We start from the raw sequence: 20,000 nt of genomic DNA on the forward strand, positions 1-20,000 counted from the left end.
AGGAAAAGGTATCCTTACCAGCCCTGGAACAAGTTCCAGACACAGAATGGAGCTGAGAGCATGACCAATGATGCTGATGTAAGTGAAGGACTCTAGGTAGTAGAGCACTAACAAGAACATATTGCCAGTGTTAGATCCATATTTTTCTTATCAGCACAGGAACAAATGAAAGGAAATTAAGTCTGTGTGAAGTTGTCCCTGCAAAGTCAATATTTTCTTTGCATTCATGACATTACTTTCTGGTAAATTTCATTATAATTTACAACTGTGGTCTTTTTCTTAATTTCAGCTGTCTTACTACGGTGTCATCTCCCTGGGAACTCCCCCCCAGTCCTTCGGAGTTATCTTTGACACTGGCTCCTCCAACCTGTGGGTGCCCTCTGTGTACTGCACCAGTAGCTCTGCTTGCAGTGAGTATGGCTGACGGAGGTGTTAAAGGTGCAGTCAGCGATTCTACACTGTGACGTCCTGCGCAATCACTGACTGCACCTTTAAAGTATGTCCAACATACTCGTCATTAAAATGTCTTGATCACCCTCGGTCTGAAATGGCGCTAAAATGCCCCTCTCTTTCAGATAACCATCGGAAGTTCAACCCTCAGAGTTCCAGCACCTACCAATCCACTCAACAGACTGTTCAGATCGCTTACGGGACTGGCAGCATGACTGGACTTCTGGGTTACGATACCCTGGAGGTCTTTATTGATCAATGAACTATTCTGATTGAGATTCATGGTAGAAAAAATCAGTAGTGATAGCATGTCTTTCTCTTTGCCATTTCACCCTGAGTCCCAATGTAAACATGTAGAAGTTATTTCACCTGAATGAGATGCCGTCATTAGATAGCAGTCCCTCCATAGCTGCTATACACACATGCTTCTCCTCACCAACCTTGTGATTGACATTCTTCAAGGTGGGTGGAATTACTGTGAGCAACCAGATCTTCGGTCTGAGTGAAACCGAGGCACCTTTCTTGGCGAACATGCAGTGGGATGGTATCCTGGGTCTTGCCTTCCCCTCCCTCTCTGCCTCTGGAGCCACCCCCGTCTTTGACAACATGATGAGTCAGGGTCTCGTCTCCCAGGACCTCTTCTCTGTCTATCTGAGTGGGTGAGTCTGCCATTTACAACCCTTGAAAGTTGAACGTTCAACAATTTCTTTTTTTTTAACCAATGGCAGTTTTGTAAAGGTGCAAGTGACTTAAAGAGGAATAATGCAGGATTGGCGATTTCATCTCTGGTTTCGTTTTTCGTTTTCGCTCGTTTTATGTTTGCATATTTCTCTGCAGAGCTTCCCCGACAGCTTTAGCGTGTATATTTATACATATATAGGCTATATATAAATATATAAATTGCAAGCGTAGTTCTTCTTGTTCCTTTCGCGTCTTTGACTTCCAGATGTAAACAGCAAACGATCGTTTATCAGAAAGTTGCAAGGTTGTAATAGCGGAGAGGGACACTAGGGGCGGGAGGAAATGTGACTGTTTTCGATAAAACTGGTCAGTCAAGCAAAACAACGATTTCTAAGCGATTTTATGACTATGAAAAAGTTGCATAGGGTCTCTTTAAAGATGAATTAAGCTTCTTGTCTTTTGTCATTCCAGGAACAGCGAGACAGGCAGCGTGGTCCTGTTTGGTGAGATTGACTCTCAGTACTACACCGGCAGCTTGAAGTGGGTTCCTCTGACCTCCGAGACCTACTGGCAGATCAAGATGGACAGGTATTGCACAAGTCCAACCCACAACCCGATGCACTGAGAGATGTATTGATCTGCTTTTCCCATATGACATCATTTTGTTGCACCATTACAGTGTCACCATCAATGGAAATGTTGTCGCTTGTGCTGGTGGATGTCAGGCCATTGTCGACACCGGAACCTCTCTCATTGTTGGACCTTCCAATGACATCAGCAACATGAATGCCTGGGTTGGTGCCTCCACTGATCAATATGGTGATGTAAGTATCTGACTTTGACTTTGTTACTGGCTGGCGGAATATATGTATATATATATTTTATTTAATTTTAATTTTTTTTCTAAGGATTGTTTTAACTTGGATATGTCTTCCTTATAGGCCACTGTCACCTGTGGAAACACCCAGAACATGCCTGAGGTCACCTTCACTCTCAACGGTTATGCTTTCACTCTCCCAGCATCAGCCTATGTGTCTCAGGTGGGTGCACACAATGTTATGAGCAGATTATAGCTAGTGGTGGAATAAATGTTATCCTAAACTTTTACTCATGTACTGTATATATGACCGGCATGACATGTGTTTTTACAGGGATACGGAAGCTGTTCCACTGGCTTTGGTAATGGAGGTAGTGACCAGCTCTGGATCCTGGGTGACGTTTTCATCAGACAGTTTTACACTGTCTTTGATAGGCAGTACAATATGGTGGCTTTTGCTCCAATTGCATAAGTGTCATTGTTTATCCAAATGAAAACTATCTGTCAATAAAAAGCTATGGAAAAAAAAACCTGTCGTCCAGTGTTTAATATTCATACAGCTGGATTAGGGTAGAGGTTCCCAAACTTTTCCATGGCAAGGCCCCCCAAATACCAGGTTCTAGCCAATTACCCCCTTTTGCAAGATGTATTATTAAACCCATCGACAACACTACAGCAAATGTAAAAATTGAGCTAATCTTCTATTTGTTCTTTGCGATTGAGCATACAGTGGGCAAGAAAAATTGCATTCAGTGATTTCTGCTTGATGAAAACAGTCACTCCACTGTTATTCCCAGTCATAGCTAGCCTGGCTAGTGCCTACCACTTCTCAAATGAGACGTGGTCTGCCAACCAGACGTTCATTTTCTCGTATTTGTAAAAATGGCCAGAACCGTTCATTGGGCGCCACGGATGTCTATCAAATGCGTCCGTGCATAGCTCATCATCGTCTTGCTTTTCCCCCTGTTCTGTGATTTGTCCCCTATCTCAGGCAAAAATGAGGGTGGTAGTTTTCAGACTGCCTTAGGTGAATGAAATCACTCCGCAAGGCAGGATGGGAACACCCAGGTCATAGCCGCAACCCTGTCTAAACACATTCCTACAGAACAAGACCAGTCAACGCCATTTGCCTCAATGTACTTGTCCAAAACTTGAAAAATATCTCTCCGGCAACTTTCAACAAGACCAGTCAAGGCCATTTGCCTCAATGTACTTGTCCAAAACTTGAAAAATATCTCTCCCTTTGGCAACTTTCAAAAGGTATCCATTTTAGCAGGGCTAGCCAGCTAGCTAAATACCAGGGATACATGGACAGTTTATGTCATGTGTATAAATGATGAAGGCGTTTGAATAGCAGACAACTTGCCGACTTTACAACTTGCTGCGACCCCCACTTTGAAAATTAGGATTTGGATAAGAGCACATTCAATAAAAAATATATATATATGTTGCAACAACAATGACCCGCCCTTTCAAAATGTCATAACAGTCATTTGACAAAGAAACATGGTGTTATATACTTTCTGGTTATTCAGACAGAGTAACTATCAAAAAATGCAAACACATGTGTGGTGAAAAGAGAGAGTAACACAACCATTGAACCAGAACAAACATGCTGTAGACGAGTTCACAAACTCTAATCTTTTCACATCAACTTGCTTATCGTTTAAAAGCTAGCTGCTTCAAGCACTAATCACAAGACTGTTGACAGTGTGGTTACAGAGTTTTGAATGACTAAAGACTCCCTCATCAGCAATGAGCATTTTGTAATTAAAGTACATTCACTTGCAAATGTCTGATGGTGGTTATTATCTAAATTTAATCATACTTTACTCATCGCTTCCTCACCTATCCGGTGCCCAGGCTTTGGTTTGGTTGCATTTGTGCAGGCGGCACCTCATGCACAGGCCAGGCTATTTTAATCAGGCCACCACAGAAAATTCGAATCAGGCCAACATGCGTCCAATTGTCAAGGGCGCACGCTGGATAGTACCGTTCTTTCCAGTAGCGCCTCAGTTAGCTTGCTCCTCTGTATGCGACCCTTCATTTGGACAGCATAAACTGGTGTCACCTGACTCAGGGAGGAGGGTGTGTTGCTTGACGATTTGCATGACGTGTGTAGCTTGACCTGCGCTGCACAATGGATTATGGGATATCTGAGGCCAAAAAAGATGCATCGATGCACGCTTGGAAATCATGCCAAACGAAGTACCCATCTAGTGAGAGCGCTTGACTTTCGGACAGTCTATTCTGACGTAACTTCCGGAAAATGCATGCTGCCCAGCGTGTGTAATTATGATTCAGACACAGCCCTGGTGTGTGGGTGCTGGCTGTGCGGGTGTGGTTGGACTGGAGCTCGGCTCCAGCATGGTGTGAAAAGAATCAGGCTTACTCGGGCCATCAAGCATCGAATCACATGTTATGACCCATATGAAAAAGAAATAGAAAAAACGTATACTGCCAGCAATGTGTTTTATATACAAAACTTGTATGATTTACTTATTTGAAAGTGGCCCCTTTCTCGTTTTCCTCATACATGTCATATATAGCCCTTACAGTTTACAAAGTTTTATATGTTTCAGGTTACACAGATTTACTAAGAATCTTATAATGGTCTTATATGGGATAAGCTTCCAACCCATATGGAAAAGAAATAGACAAATCATACACAATTTTACCAGGTTTTATCTAAATCCTGATAGATGATGACATACAGATACAGGGCAGTAAACTTGCAGAAGCAGATGCTCGGGGTCAGTGCAGAAGGAATAGAGCTTGCAGTTGCAGAAGCTCCCCATATGAAAAAGAAATAGAAAAACCTTATACTGCCAGCAATGTGTTTTATATACAAAACTTGTATGATTTACTCTTGAAAGTGGCCCCTTTCTCGTTTTCCTCATACAATGTCATACACAGATTTACTAAAGATCTTATAATGGTTTCACTATCATATAAAAATCTATCAGGATTTAGATAAAACCTGGTAAAATTGTGTATGAAATTGTGTATGAAATTGTGTATGATTTGTCTATTTCTTTTCCATATGGGTTATTCTTGCTTTCACTTGCTTTTTCATCTCCCAGGTTTCAAAGGGATGATACAACATGCACTATTTCATATTATCTCCCTTAACGATGGGATTCTCTTCTCTGATTGGCTATAGGGGTGGCTATTAACTTTGTATAACAGGCCTTTGAAGTAGGCCTACTGTAGTTCCAATTTGACGGCTGTATATCACACTTGAATATTTATTTGCCAAACTCGTTGTGAAGTTTAAATGAACTGTCACGTTGCATCCTAGCTGAAATACAAACGTTCAGAACACTGTAGCATACGACGGAGGTAGATTTTAGCTAGTTGGATGGCATGTACTGTAGGCTAAGTAAAATAGCGCTGTTTCAAAGCAATGTTCATCAGAATCCTGGGATATGCCCGCTTGACAATGAGAGAGATAGAACTAACTAACAACCATCCATTTAGAACTGGTAACGGTAGTTTGTCCTGAACGTTTATAAATGAGTTTACTCTCGTTCTGGTAGGATCTGTGTCTGCACGCTTAGTGACCTTCGAAAGTCTATTCTATTCTGTTTTGTTCTTTAGGTAATAACAGTTCAAAGCAGCAAAGTACAGGCAGACAAAGACTGAACAAAAATCTGCACAAAACAACACATTTTGCCACACAAAATTATGGCCAAATGTACATTATTTTTAGGCTGAGGCTCAATCAGAAAAAAAACCCCAAGCAGAGGTCAAGAGGTCAGAGAGGCAGACCATAAGATTAGCCTACACTCAGTAAACATTACAGACTGCTACTCCACCCCGCCCTGCCATGCCACGATTATAATCATGACTTGTGTCTCGGTGAACAGAGTTGGTATTGTGTTTGTAGTTATATCCAGTGCAGTCATATCCTAACCTGACTTTCGCCAGATCCTGTAGTTCGCTGTCTGCTTCACACAAGGATCTGGGACTTCTCGATAGGAGATGTATTTATGAAGGCGGGTCCTTGTAAAACATCCTCGCATGTGATTTGATAAACCACTTGCCTGTTATCTTGAATGACGTGCTAGGCTTCTTCAAGCTCTTGCCAAACCCGGTCGGAAGAAGAGTAAAAACATCCTTGCCACCAATAAATGTCTTCAAAACTATTCTCTGTTAATCTTTTAAAGAATGAATACTCGATAGATTCGACAAAGCGGTTGAAATAGCAGAATCAATGTCAGCACAAGACTCCTCGCTGCGTGCCGCCATTGTTATTTGAATCAAACACTCGCTTCGGCGCTCCTGATTGGTTGCTCATTTTTTGATCACTGGAACGAGTTTGGATTGCCCTCGCGTCCAGACCCTTGTGTGGAGCTCAGCGAAACGCCTCTGGTGGAGCATGGCGGAACTACAAGGGTCTGGCGAGAGTCAGGCTAGTCATATCCCACCCTTCACTGAACTTCAAGGAGATGCTGTAATGTTTACTGAGTGTAGGCAAATCTGGCTCAATCAGAAAAAAAAAACACAAGCAGAGGTCAAGAGGTCAGAGAGGCAGGATATTTAAATCAGATGCAGGAGGATTGAGGGTGACTGACATGAGGAGCCAGGAGACTGATAGAGAGAGTCAGGGACCAGGAGCAGACAGAGGAAGGGTGGCGACTCAACAAGCCAACAACAGATACACATCAGCTCCTGTAGAGGGGGACAAAGAAAAATAATTACAAGCTGAGAGTCTGACAAGACAGATGTTGCATTTCTTATGCTGTAGGCAAGGGATTCACCACAATCTACTCTGTAGGCCTATAATAAAATACCATTTACCAGCACAGATGGCAAAAGAAGACATGGATGAATAAGGATTCAACTATGGAAACAAAATGAAAATATTTAGTCTGCATTATTTATGATTGCTCCAAGACATGTGACTCTGAGTCAGACAGGGAAGATTCAAATATAGTTTCTTACAGACAGCATGCAATCCGTAGAGTCATCTGGCTTCCCTCTACATTTGACTATGAAAATGAAAAAGGAATGCGACACCACTAAACACATATTATTATGAACTTGTTTTAAGGAACACATAAGGTGACACAGACACAGTTATGGGCCATTCTTTCAACAACTTAATAAGCAGAAAGCCCAACAGACATGGGAGGAGCACGACAAATTCTCATGATGGACAACAACAGCATTATTATGATTATGTGAATTGTTGTGCATAAAATGAAATATTACCTTTCAGCCTCTTTCTGTGGTGAAGCAGTGTTCCTCTTCATTTGAGTAGCTTGTCGTAGAGCCACTGCTTCAGAATTAGGAAAAGCGCACAGTAGGCTATTGTCCGGGTGAATCGGCTAGGCCTATGACTTCAGCTGGCTGGTATTCACACTATGGCTGTTTAACAGTACCTGTAAACAGCAATAGGCCGACTGCTAAGCTTATTAAAGAGACCCTATGCAACTTTTTCATAGTCATAAAATCGCTCAGAAATCGTTGTTTTGCTTGACTGACCAGTTTCATCGAAAACAGTAATATTTCCTCCCGCCCCCAGTGTCCCTATCCGCTATTGCAACCTTGCAGTTTCTGCAGGAGACGATCGTTCCTTGTTTACATCTGGAAGTCTGAGACGCGTAAGGAACAAGAAGAACCATGCTAGCAATTTGTATATTTATATAGCCTATATATTTATAAATATACACGCTAAAGCTGTCGGGGAAGCTCTGCAGAGAAATATGACGAATAAAACGAGAAAAACGAAAACCGAAACTAGAGATTAAATCGCTAATCCTGCATAGTTCCTCTTTAAACAATATGGCCTATTACCAGAGCTGGACAGTAGCCAAGTAGACTACATTTACTTGATTACTTACTTGAATGAATTTTGAGCATTTTTGGAAACTTGTGACTTTTACTCTGATAAGACAATATTGTACTTTTGATTTTGACTCCACATTTGAATATGAGCATGAAGTACGCGTTACTTTTAACCACATTTTATTCTTTAAATGCAGTAATGTGATGTCACCATCTTCAACTTTCATTTGTCAGTAGTTCAATTTGAACCTGGCTGAATTGGCTGACAGTGATAACAGATTCCTCATCAGAACATCCTTCATGTAGCTTGAGAGAACACAGACGAATAGCAATTGGGATTTGAGAAGGGGTCTGGTGTTAACCAAGCTATCCTCCATGGTCATTGCACTGGAATGAAATCTGAAATCTGAATGAAATCTGAATGAAATCTGACATTCACCACATAGCTAGATCTTTACATTATGAAATGGTATGAGCTACTGGAGAGTTGTCAGGTTTTGTATTGAAAATGTTATAGGTTTGTGAACAGAGAATTAATATTGTTGCAAAGTTGTGAAAATATGTAAAAATGTTTTTGTTGGATATAAAGTCCTATCACTGAGTAACAAAATAAACATTACATTTCAATACATTACAGTAAAAAGGGAAAATACTTGTACTTCTGAATACCTGAGTATATTTAAAAGCAAGTAATTCTGTACTTTAATTTAAGTTAAAAAAAAAATCTGACTTAGCAATTAGGGTATTAGGGTAAACCTATATTGCAGTGATATTTGACATGGTGTAGGCTTTTACTTCAGCAAAGGAATTGTGTACCTCAAATTGTGTACTTCGAATTGTGTACTTCGACGCACCAGAATCCTCATTTATCAGTGCATATGCATAGACATGAGCGTAATGGTACGGCCATGTGCTTTCTGACTAGCAATGATCAAAGAAAATATGATCAGAGGGTGTGACCTTGCAACTTTTGGAAGGAACCAATATCATAGGGGAAGAGGGTGACTGTATGAGATCAATGATGTTTGAATAAAACGACATATACAGTAACAGTCATACAGTAGTCATTTTAAAATGATAAAAAAGTGGTATGGTATGGGACACTATGTCTGGAACATTATGTACATTTCAGTGATGGGGAACAGCAAACAAACTCAAAGCCGTAATCAGCAGAAGTTCGCCTGAAATGTGAGTCACAGAAAAATTAGTCATTTGACTGAACCATTGGCAAACAACAGCCATTCGAGCAAGTCAAAGGTTAATTCTTTCAATTGGTAAATGTTTGTTGTTGTGAAACCAGCTGAAGCCCTTTGTAGGATTATGTACAATTCTATTTCTACTGTATTTTAGAAGCTATTGATTTTGATATACATGTGCATCCAAAATAATTAAGTGCCCTTAAGACCAAGTTGTTGAAATAACAAAAGGAGTTGGTTATGGTCAATATTGACACGAATAATCATAAGTCATTAGCATGTTAATCATGGGCGTACTTCTTTTTTTTCTCCCTTAATCTTTCTGCCAATATATAAATGGCAGAGCTGGAGTATCCTCACACATGTTAAAGTTTATTTTCTGGGTCCAAGTCACCAGAGAAAGCATGATGAAGTGGGCTTTTGTTCTGTGTACCCTGGTGGCTTTCTCCGAGTGTGTTCGGTGAGTTTACCCCTACTGGGTCTTCTTTTTTAGACTCGCAAATAGGTGTGATCATACTTAATTCCTTGTGTGTGTGTGTGTGTGTGTGTGTGTGTGTGGGTGTGGGTGTGGGTGTGGGTGGGTGTGGGTGTGTGTGTGTGTGTGTGTGTGTGTGTGTGTCGGAGGGGTGTGTGTGTGTGTGTGTGTGTTTGTGTGTGTGTGGGGGGTGTGTTTGGGTGTGTGTGTTTCAGGGTGCCCATGATCAAGCATAAGACAGCCCGGCAGGTACTGCAGGAAAAAGGTCTTTGGGGGGAGTACAGAAAAAAGTTCCCACATCAGCCCATGGTCAAGTTCCAGCAACAGCAGGATGGTGTACAGACCATGACCAATGATGCTGATGTAAGTGAAGGACTCTAGTAGAGTGCTAACAAGAAGAATACTGCCAGTCCTGCTAGCTCGTTGGATCCATAGGTCTTATTAGAACAGGAATAAATGAAGGAATTGACGTCTGTGTGAAGTTCTCTCTGCAAATTCAATGTTTTTGTTTTGTAGCATTCATAATGGTTATGATTATAGAATTTAGATAATATTGTTTTGTCCAAATTGACTTAAAACAATATACTGTAGTAGTACAAAAAATAAAGAGTAAAAGAGTAAGCTTAACGGAACGCAGACCACTGGGCAGCTCATTCAACCAATGAGGAACCACTGAGGATAAGAGTCTTGAGTGTGTGTAACCTAGCGTTTATGACCGTGGTTTAACATTCATTTAACATTCAAAATTAAAACAAACTACTTTCCCACAGCTAGTTTGATTGTCAATTGGTGAGGGACCATAATACTGTAGATTTATAGAATATATTAATTCAAATAGATTCTACAAAATTATATTGAAAACCAAGCTCGCATGTGTGGAGTAGTAGTGTGTACAGTATGTTGCAGAGCTGGTTTCATGTCACTAGTGAGGGAGCATAATACCGTATTTTCCGGACTATATGTCGCACTTTTTTTCACAGTTTGGCTGGCCCTGCGACTTATGAAATTTAACGACAATTTAAGAAATTTAAGAAAGAAGTTTTTGAATAATTCCGAAATGAAAGAGGAGTAAACATTACTGTCTACAGCTACAGGTGGGCCGCCATTCACGCCTTCTCGTCATTAATGTTAATCTTTTTGGCCTCTGTGTCTGTATTTGGTCTTGGATTTTGTGAATACATATCTGAATAAATGCGACTTATAGTCAGGTGCGACTTATATATGGCTTTTTCCTCTTCATGAGGCATTTTTTGACTGGTGCGATTTATACCCCGGTGCGACTTATACTCCGGAAAATACGGTAGATAGATTGAAAGGATTGAAAAAGAAATCCTGAAAAAAAAACCTGGAAATTTTATTTTTTGAAAACCATGCTTTGTGGCATGTGTGGGACAATAGTTTATACATTGCACAGTTAGTTCGATGTCTCTAGTTCAATTAGTGTGGGAGCATAATAGATTTATGACAATTATTGGAAAAAAGCTCAATTAAAAGCGTACTTTTAAAAACCAAGCCTGGAAGCATGCGTGGGACAGTATGCCGCGAAGTTGGGTTTATGTCACTAAGTCAATTTGGGAGGGAGCATAATATAGATTTGAATATTACAATTATTGAAAATAGATTTTATCCTTGTGGCATGTGTGGAACACTATGCCACACAACTGGTTTCAATTGGCCAGAGAGCTAAATGGATTTAATTTCTTTTTTAGAAAAAAATAATAAAAATCATGCAAAATATTATTTTAAAATCCAAGCCTTGTGGTATGTGAAGAACATTAGTCTATGTGTTTCAGAATTGGTTTGGTGTCATGAGGTCAATTGGTTATGGAGCATAATGGATTCATAGATTAAACAAAATAAAAAATGCTACAATGTTATTAAATATGTAAAAAAAAAAAGTCATACCATATGAAGGGAAAGTAGTACAGTTATTTTAATTTTCAATGTTAAATGAATATTTAAACGTTTAAACTAACTTTGATACGTCTCTGGCTCATCAACACAACGGAGGATCAGTAATGTCATCTAGTAGTGGTCAATTTCATGTTAATTTACAAATGTGTTTTTTTTTCTTAATTTCAGCTGTCTTACTACGGTGTCATCTCCCTGGGAACTCCGCCCCAGTCCTTTAGTGTTATCTTTGACACTGGCTCCTCCAACCTGTGGGTGCCCTCTGTGCGCTGCAGCAGTGCCGCTTGCAGTGAGTACGGCTGACGGAGGGGAGGGGGATGCCACCGCTACCCCTTTAGGCCTCAAACGTCCAACAATGTCCAACATACTCCTCATTAAAATAGCTTGATCACCTTCTCTTTTAATTGCCATGAAAAATGCCCTACCCTTCCAGATAATCATCGGCAGTTCAACCCTGACTCTTCCAGCACCTTCAAGGGTACTCAACAGAGTCTTCGGATCCGATACGGGACTGGCAGCATGGCTGGAATTCTCGGCTACGACACCCTGGAGGTTATTATGGATCAGTTGAACTGTTTTGATTGAGCAGCCAGACTTGTGGTAGAGATATCAGTACCGTAATTTCCCATCTATTAGCCGCAGTTTATACATTGATTTAGCAAAATTTCTTCAGCTATAAGGTTAAAAGAAGGGGCAGTTAATATGGCAATAATATGGTTTTGTTTTTATAATTTGCATAAAACAGTGTCCTGCGGTTTAAATGTCACTAATACAAAGAAAATTAAGCGACATTCACACCAAGAACAATAATGATAACGATAACTATAACCATAACACCACTCACCACAACAATCTCAATCAATGATAAAGTCTCTCCTCATTCTCAAAACCGGTCTGAAAGTGATCCTCAATGATATTGTACTTCATATCGCCATCATTATATAGTTTATGTGTGAACGCCGTCATTCATATTAACGAGAGTGATATTTTGTTTATAGTTATCATTCTTGCTGTGAGCGGCCCTTTACCGTACTCATAGCCCAGATGTCTTTTTCTTTGGTATTTCTCCCTGAGCCGCCATGTAAAGAAAAAATCTGTAGTTATTTCATCTGAATGAGATGTTGTTATTAGACAGCAGTCCCTCTCTTGCTATCATACACATTAGTATGGTTCTCTTGACTGCTATTTGATTGATATTCAAGGTGGGCGGAATCACTGTGAGCAACCAGATCTTTGGCCTGAGTGAAAGTGAGGCCCCGTTCATGGAACACATGGAGCCTGATGGTATCCTGGGTCTCGCCTTCCCTTCCATTGCGTCCGCTGGAGCCACCCCCGTCTTCGACAACATCATGAGACAAGGCCTGGTCTCCCAGGACCTCTTCTCTGTCTACCTGAGTGGGTGAGTCTGCCATGTACAACCCTGGAAAGTCTGAAATCAATTAACTTAATTTCTTGTCTGTTGAACTAACTTTCCTTATCTGTTGTTGGTCCAGGGACGGCGAGTCAGGCAGCGTGGTGCTGTTTGGTGAGATTGACCCTCAATTCTACACAGGTAGCTTCACCTGGGTTCCTCTGACCTCCGAGACCTATTGGCAGATCAAGTTGGACAGGTAAGTCCAACCCACAACAAGGTGCACACACTGAGACATGTATCCATGCTTTTCCCAAATGATATCTTTTTGCGCCATTACAGTGTCACCATCGATGGATATGTTGTTGCTTGTGCTGATGGCTGTCAGGCCATTGTTGACACTGGAACCTCCCTTGTTGTTGGACCTTCCAGTGACATGAGCCGCTTAATTGACTGGATTGGTGCCACCACTGACCAACATGGTGATGTAAGTATTACGTAATCTGACTTTGAATGTGTTAGTGACTGGTGGAAAAAACAAGAGGTGGCATTATGTAAGCAAATTACATTCCCAAAATTGTCTACATTTTCAAAGATGTCTACATTTCTTAAGAGTCATTGCACGAGAAAACCAGGCAAAACCAACAGGAGGTAGGAAGATGGGGGTCGGCCAAATCGGCTCATACTTTGTATATGTGATAAGTATGTGGAACTATGAACAGCCATATACTTAAAACCCTCAAACTCTTTTTTGTTGTGGAGTTCTGGGGCCCCTCTCAGAGAACCTCAAAAATCCAACAATTCATGGCTGAAAATGACTGAAATTGCCATTTCTACCCTGATTATCCTGATAAAGATATGAACATGAGCTTTATGTTTCCATAATAGTTAATAGTTAATAGTTTTAAAAACCAAAAGGTGCACTAGGGGGTTATCTGCACCACTGAAAGCAGAATTTTCATCCCTCTAAAATTGGTCATTTTTAGGAGGCGTTATCTCACATTCGCAGTGGCTATGGTGGATGGTTTTACTGTTGCTGGACAGAGGAACATCTTCTGATTCAAAAACAATTGTCGTCTAATTGGGCCACACATAATGTGCGCAGTGCCAGGAGGGTCTTTACGGGGTTTTTTCGGGTTTTGGAGTATAATAAACCAGGCAATAATATCTCACTATAGGGTAATTTATGGTCAATTTTTGTGTCACTGTATGACAAATTGTTAAAGAAAGCTTTAATTAACTAGAAAAGCACTCAAAGAGTGCAGACCTCTGCATGCATTGTTGTTCTGGGTTGTCATACATTTGAAACTAGACTATTCAGATCGCCACCGAGTGGCCATACCATGCCATTACATCGCAAACATCTGGCATTACATCTGTTTGTGATGTAATGCCATGGTATGGCCATGTGATGGCGATCTGAATATGGTTTATCATAGGCCAAAACACGACAAATCCTGCTAAAGACCCTCCTGGCACGGCACACATTATGTGTGGCCCAATTAGACGACAATTGTTTTTGAATCAGTAGATGTTCCTTTCTCCAGCAACAGTAAAACCATCCACCAAAGCCACTGCGAATACGAGATAATGCTTCTTAAAAATGACCGAAATTTAGAGGGAGGAAAATTCTGCTTTCAGTGGTGTAGATAACCCCTCGGTGCACCTTTTGGTCTTTAAAACTATGCTTCGTAGGCTCTATGGAAATATAAAGCTTATGTTCATATCTTTATCAGGATAATCAGGGTAGAAATGGCAAATTCAGTCATTTTCAGCCATGAATTGTTGGATTTTTGAGGGTCTCTGAGAGGGGTCCCAGAACTCCATAACAAAAAACAGCTGGAGGGTTTTAAGTATATGGCTGTTCATAGTTCCACATACTTATCACATATACAAAGTATGAGCCGATTTGGCCGACCCCCATCTTCCCACCTCTGCCTGGTTTTCTCATGCAATGACTCTTAACAGCACTAACTTGTGTGTGTCGTCTTTCCAACAGGCTCTCGTGTCCTGTGAAAATGTCAACAACATGCCCGACGTCACCTTCAATATCAACGGACAAGCTTTTACTCTCCCAGCGTCTGCCTATGTCTCTGAGGTGGGTGTTCACAATACTATGAGCAGATTATAGATAGTGGTGGAATGAATGCACCTTAAGCTTTCAATCATGTATGGGCACTTTGCTATGTATTTTTACAGGTCGGCGGTGGTTGTATGGCTGGCTTTGGTAATGGTGGTACCCAACAGCTCTGGATCCTGGGTGACGTTTTCATCAGACAGTTTTACACTATATTTGACAGACATAACAACATGGTGGCTTTTGCTTCATCTGCATGAATGCCATCGGACTGTAAAATGAAACATATTTTGAAAGAACTGTGAGCACGATGAAATGTCCAAAAAGAAAAATAAATTGAAAAACAACAATGGGGAAAAAAACTGTGATCCAGTGTTTAATATACACAGTATACAGATAGATTAGAGCACAATATTTAGGTAAAATCCAATGTTGCAGCACACATGAACCATCCGTTCACAATGTCACAACTGTCATCTGAAAAGAAGCACGGTACCAAGCATGAGTTTCTATAGTGAATTAAAGTCTGTTAAAGACTGCTGGCAACAGTGGAATATTCGACTGTATCCAGGGGTTCCAGTGGTGTTTTGGTCCTGGTTGTTCTTGGGCTATGCATACATACATTTGCATAGAGCTCACTGGTTTCTTCATAAGGCTTGAAGTCAACCACAGTGTAGATGATTGGGGCCACTTCTTCACTGTGCTTTAAAGGACAATTTTTCAAGAATTGCACCATTATACCATATACAGCATCACATAGGTTACAGTGCCTATACAAAGTATTCAACCCCCTTGGATATTTCTAGCCTGGCTAGCGCCACCACTTATCAATGAGCCGTGGTCTGGGAACCAAACGTTAATTTTCTCGTATTTAAAAAAAATGCCCAGATCCATTTATTGGGGCGCCACGGATGTCTATCAAATGCGTCTGTGCATAGCTCATCAAAGTCTTGCTTTCCCCCCTGTTCTGTGATTGGTCCCCTATCTGAGGCAAAAATTAGGGTGGTTGTTTCCAGCAGCATAAATCAAATCGTGCCCTTGGTAGCATGGGAACACCCAGAGGGGTGAATACTTTTTTATTAAAACTGTATGTGAAGGCAAGAAAGGAGTCAATATGAACGAGTCAGGTTCATTGAAAAGCATTCAGAGTTCACTAAGTTCCTACATTCCATCTCATAAAGTTGACCATTGCACCTAAATGCCAAAGAGACAGCTGACTAAAGACTCAACTATGGAAACTATGAAAATATTAGCCTGCATTATTTACAATTGATCCACACCAGACATGTGACTGAGTCAGACAGGGAAGGTACAAATATAGTTACTTACAGACAGCATGGGATCGGTGGAGTCATCCTGCTTTCTGCTATATTTGTCTGTGAAAAGGAAAATGCACCACTGAAAACATTGTATTATTAACTTGATTTAAGGAACACAATAAGGTGACACAGGCACAATTTAGGGCAATTGATTCAACAACAACAACAACAATTTAACATGAATCCAGGCTTGGGAGTGAACACAACAAATTCCCATGATAAACAGCAACAGCATCATTATAATGCTGCAAACTCTTATACACAAGCTGCAATATGTTACCTTTCAGTCTCTTCCTGTGGTGAAGCACAGTCATTACTACTACCACAGAGATGACAGTCATCAGAACCAAACTGCATCCTGCACCCACCAACAAACCCTCTCTCCATGTCAGTCTGGAAAAAGAAACGACACATATTTGTCACATTATTTACTATTACAGTGCTGTACTCTCGATCTACAGATGTAGATCACAACAACTCTGAAGATTTTGAAAAAAAATCCAATACTGGCATTTCATTTTCAATTAAACGTTCAAGAGATTGACTTTGTTGTATGAGATCATTGCACATTGCATTGTTGTATTTGTGATGCAAACAATTACCGAGGCTTTTCATGAACGTCAGAGAGAACAGCCGATGTCTCCACAGCAGAGGTGGAGAAAGTTCTGGAAGTTGTGAGCTGGTTGGAGGGCTGTTGAGAAGGCGGAAGTGGGCTTAGCCGGGCCACTGTGTCTGAGGAGGAATACGGAAATCACAACACACAAGCAAACACAGCTGCAATTAAAACAAATTGGACATCTGAAATCCCATGTGAATCAGAGATAAGTTAGTAATTTCTCTTTCCTTCTTGTGAACTTTTCAGGTCACATGGACGTCATAGTCTTTACCTACACATCAGTGCAAATAACATTTCAAGACAGTAGCACTTAATCAATTCATCATTTTATTTTTTTCATTGCATTCTATAAAATGTCTGCAGTATACTGTAGCATTGATGGCATTGAAGGACATATTCTTACCAAGAATTTCAACATAAGTGTCCTTGTAGATGAGGGTCCCTGTTCCAATGACAGTGCATCTATAATAACCAGCATCACCTCTCTGTAAATTCCATATCCTCACCTCCATGCCCCCATCAAACTCTCTCAGAGATACTCTATCCTTGTAGAAAATATCGACATATCCTCTGTTATTCAAAAACACACGGCACCCACTCGAGTACGACTTGCAGCAGGCTTTTTCCAACTGATTGTAGAAAGGATCAAAATACAGCTGCAGGAGCACATGTCCAGACACATCTGTCCTCTGCTGGCCTCTGACAGTGTAAACACCTGCAAAAGAGTGAGCATCAACTTCAAGCAATGGATTTGTAATTCTAGTCAAGCACTGAATAAGAATCTTACCATATCTCAGACAGACAAGCAAAGTGAGCAGAACTCTCATCTTTCCCCATCAACAGAAGATCTTCTGAGTGCTAGCTGTTGTTCCAAAGCAATGTGCTTGCAAAGTGAATGCACCAAAAATGAGGAACTAGTCTATTTGTTGGCAAAGGCAACCCCCCACCCCCGTATACACACACACTTCCTATATCTTCTGTCTACAGGTGGGTCTCAAAAAACGTAATATCATGGAAAAGTAAAATATATACAGTATATATAATTTATATATATATATATTACTATAGCTTACAGCTCTTGAAAACCAAAATGAGTATCTCTATGATATTGTGAAGTTGGCAGCACCCAAAACATTCCAGCTCTCTGTACTACCTGGGTGGAGACGCTAGTATGAGTTCAAGTGGTGTTAAAGGGAACAATAAGGATTTCCTCAAGAGCCGCGGTATCAGTAGCAGGGTGGGAGAACAACTCCCATGAAGTTCCCAGGAACACCTCAGAGGGAGGCGAGCAGATAACCACCTCCTTGAGTGTACTCTGTGGCTGCAAGATCAGTCAGACAGCTCACAGACTGATCCAGACCAACCCTGTGCTGACGTAGCTGTTCTCAAGGTGCCTCTGGGTGGGGACTGAGACACAGTGCAGTGTCAGGACATAAAGCCAATGCAGAGCAAATACAGCAGCCATTGAGTAGAATGGCTTGAGCCAAGTGGTAATTGAGCAATGTCTGACGTGGGGCCATTGAAACAAGTATGAACAAATATGTACATATGTCAAAGTGTGAGCAGGCTTACAATGTAAAGTGATTTATTTGGTTTCAGGTTTAAGTTTCACTCTGTTTTCTTTCATGTCTAGCGACAATGGCAGCAAAGCCTCTTTCGAGTAAGAAACATGATTGCAACAAATACAACAAAACAAAACCATACTGCCCAAAGGTGTAGACAACAAAAGCATCTCAGAACCTCTGTGACTATGGAACTACACAGAAAAATAGTACATAGTACCACTGTATTCCATTCAATCATCTAAAATAACATACAACAACAAAAAAAGATATTTGATCACAAAGTATGTCAGCTAATAGAACTTCCTCTGAGTCCGTGAAAGTAAGAGCAGCCCAGGCACATGTTTGTAGATAAATTAATCATTTTAAATAATTACAAAGTCACGCATCCTCCCATAACGTATTGAGCCTCTTATAGCAGAGCACCCAGCAGATAAGAGCCAAAAGCAAGTGGTGGATTTATTATTTAAGGGAATAAAAAGCTCTATCTATATTACAAACAATCCGTCAACTGAATGACGGCAGCCTCTTCTGGTCCACTCCGCAGCACTCCAGTAGAGAGCGCTTGTATATCTTCAGTATGTACAGAAAGTCCATCAGTAAGCAGTGTGTATATATATATACTGTGTGTGTGTGTGTGTGTGTGTGTGTGTGTGTGTGTGTGTGTGTGTGTGTGTGTTTCTAGTCTTCAGAGAATGTGATGACATCATAGTGGATGCCCTGCTGCTGCATCTGCTCCAGCTGTTCAGGCGTGGCCTCGGTGGTGTAGACGGTCTGCACTTGTGCCATGGCTGCATCTGCAACGGACACACGGACACGGACACGGACACAGACACACAGACACACAGACACACAGACACACAGACACACAGACACACAGACACACAGACACACAGACACACAGACACACAGACACACAGACACACACGAGAGCACCTTCAGATCTGCACACCGTATACACTACAAACATACTACAGTGTTTTAGATTTCTTACAAAGTAAATGGGTAAGCCACTGAGTTGATCACTTTTGTTTACTTAGCATGTTCTTGTTCTTTTTTTGCATTAGGCTTTTGAGTTTGCCGTCTCCTTTGTGGAACACAACTCAACATGCGGTGTGGGTGTGGGTGTGGGTGTGGGTGTGGGTTAGAGACCGTACCGGACACCGCCGAATGGGCCGCAGCCTCCAGGTCCTCGGAGCTGACGATCTGCTGCTCGGAGTTGAGAGGCACATACTGAATCTGGCCGTCGTGAGTCAGCGCAATCTGGTGATCACACAGGTGATCAGTTAAGTTATTGTGTCAGCATGGTGTGATACCGTGGCAGGCTATTGTTTATGCAGACACAGACAGATGAGTGTTTTTGTAAGGACTGGCGTCACAGGGTCTGTGTGTGACCTATTGTTGGCTTCTGACCTGCTGCTCCTGCAGAAACGTGCCGTCGTGCTCGTACTGGATCTGGGCTATCTGGCCATCAGGCATCTGCGAGCACATAAAAGGGAACAGCGCAAGGACATCAGATATGTATGCTACTCGGAATTTTAATATGGCTGATGTCAATCAGTTGGTCTGCGATGACGTCCTCGCTTGCGTCAGGCAGAATCAAACGGCATTGGACACAACAATAGCTGCCAATTCCGCTCTCAGTCTCTCTGCCTCACCTGAATGTGGTTGCCGTCAGACACCACCACGTACTCCTGGGGGAGCAAGTGCTGGACTCCGTCCTGGGAGATGATGTACTGAACCTGTATGAGA

At 41.3% G+C, this 20,000-nt stretch overlaps 4 protein-coding genes across 11 annotated transcripts in view; 2 read left to right on the forward strand and 2 right to left on the reverse strand.

Moving 5' to 3' along the window:
• Positions 1-2,420, forward strand: part of LOC134087167 (pepsin A-like) — a 2,633-nt gene extending 213 nt beyond the window's left edge. Inside the window, exons 2-9 of the mRNA XM_062540484.1 lie at positions 1-78; positions 290-410; positions 576-694; positions 913-1,109; positions 1,603-1,719; positions 1,811-1,955; positions 2,073-2,171; positions 2,283-2,420. The exon at positions 1-78 is cut by the window's left edge and continues 67 nt beyond it. Of these exons, the coding sequence (XP_062396468.1) occupies positions 1-78; positions 290-410; positions 576-694; positions 913-1,109; positions 1,603-1,719; positions 1,811-1,955; positions 2,073-2,171; positions 2,283-2,420 (1,014 nt within the window). The remainder of the gene's footprint in view (positions 79-289; positions 411-575; positions 695-912; positions 1,110-1,602; positions 1,720-1,810; positions 1,956-2,072; positions 2,172-2,282) is intronic.
• Positions 2,421-9,341: 6,921 nt separating this feature from the next.
• On the forward strand, positions 9,342-15,011 carry LOC134088192 (pepsin A-like). The gene is made up of 9 exons (XM_062542107.1): positions 9,342-9,397; positions 9,628-9,775; positions 11,495-11,612; positions 11,757-11,875; positions 12,526-12,722; positions 12,817-12,933; positions 13,017-13,161; positions 14,674-14,772; positions 14,874-15,011. Exons 1-9 carry the CDS (start codon positions 9,342-9,344, stop codon positions 15,009-15,011), a joined length of 1,137 nt encoding a protein of 378 aa, XP_062398091.1.
• A 180-nt stretch (positions 15,012-15,191) lies between these two features.
• LOC134087170 (uncharacterized) lies at positions 15,192-17,562 on the reverse strand. The gene is made up of 6 exons (XM_062540495.1): positions 17,474-17,562; positions 17,090-17,401; positions 16,673-16,802; positions 16,351-16,463; positions 16,081-16,127; positions 15,192-15,454 (listed from the first exon to the last, which is right to left on the reverse strand). Exons 1-6 carry the CDS (start codon positions 17,511-17,513, stop codon positions 15,281-15,283), a joined length of 816 nt encoding a protein of 271 aa, XP_062396479.1. The 5' UTR covers positions 17,514-17,562; the 3' UTR covers positions 15,192-15,280.
• A 692-nt stretch (positions 17,563-18,254) lies between these two features.
• The window catches only part of LOC134087168 (zinc finger protein 335-like), a 13,445-nt gene continuing 11,699 nt past the window's right edge, over positions 18,255-20,000 (reverse strand). For all 8 annotated transcript variants that reach the window (XM_062540493.1, XM_062540489.1, XM_062540492.1 and 5 more), the window contains exons 25-28: positions 19,907-19,990; positions 19,662-19,727; positions 19,406-19,511; positions 18,255-19,045 (exon numbers count right to left, since the gene is read on the reverse strand). In XM_062540493.1, the coding sequence (XP_062396477.1) occupies positions 18,930-19,045; positions 19,406-19,511; positions 19,662-19,727; positions 19,907-19,990 (372 nt within the window). In that variant the 3' untranslated portion in view covers positions 18,255-18,929. The remainder of the gene's footprint in view (positions 19,046-19,405; positions 19,512-19,661; positions 19,728-19,906; positions 19,991-20,000) is intronic.

This window comes from Sardina pilchardus, chromosome 7 (genome assembly GCF_963854185.1).
Source record: "Sardina pilchardus chromosome 7, fSarPil1.1, whole genome shotgun sequence".
NCBI classification, from domain to species: domain Eukaryota; kingdom Metazoa; phylum Chordata; class Actinopteri; order Clupeiformes; family Clupeidae; genus Sardina; species Sardina pilchardus.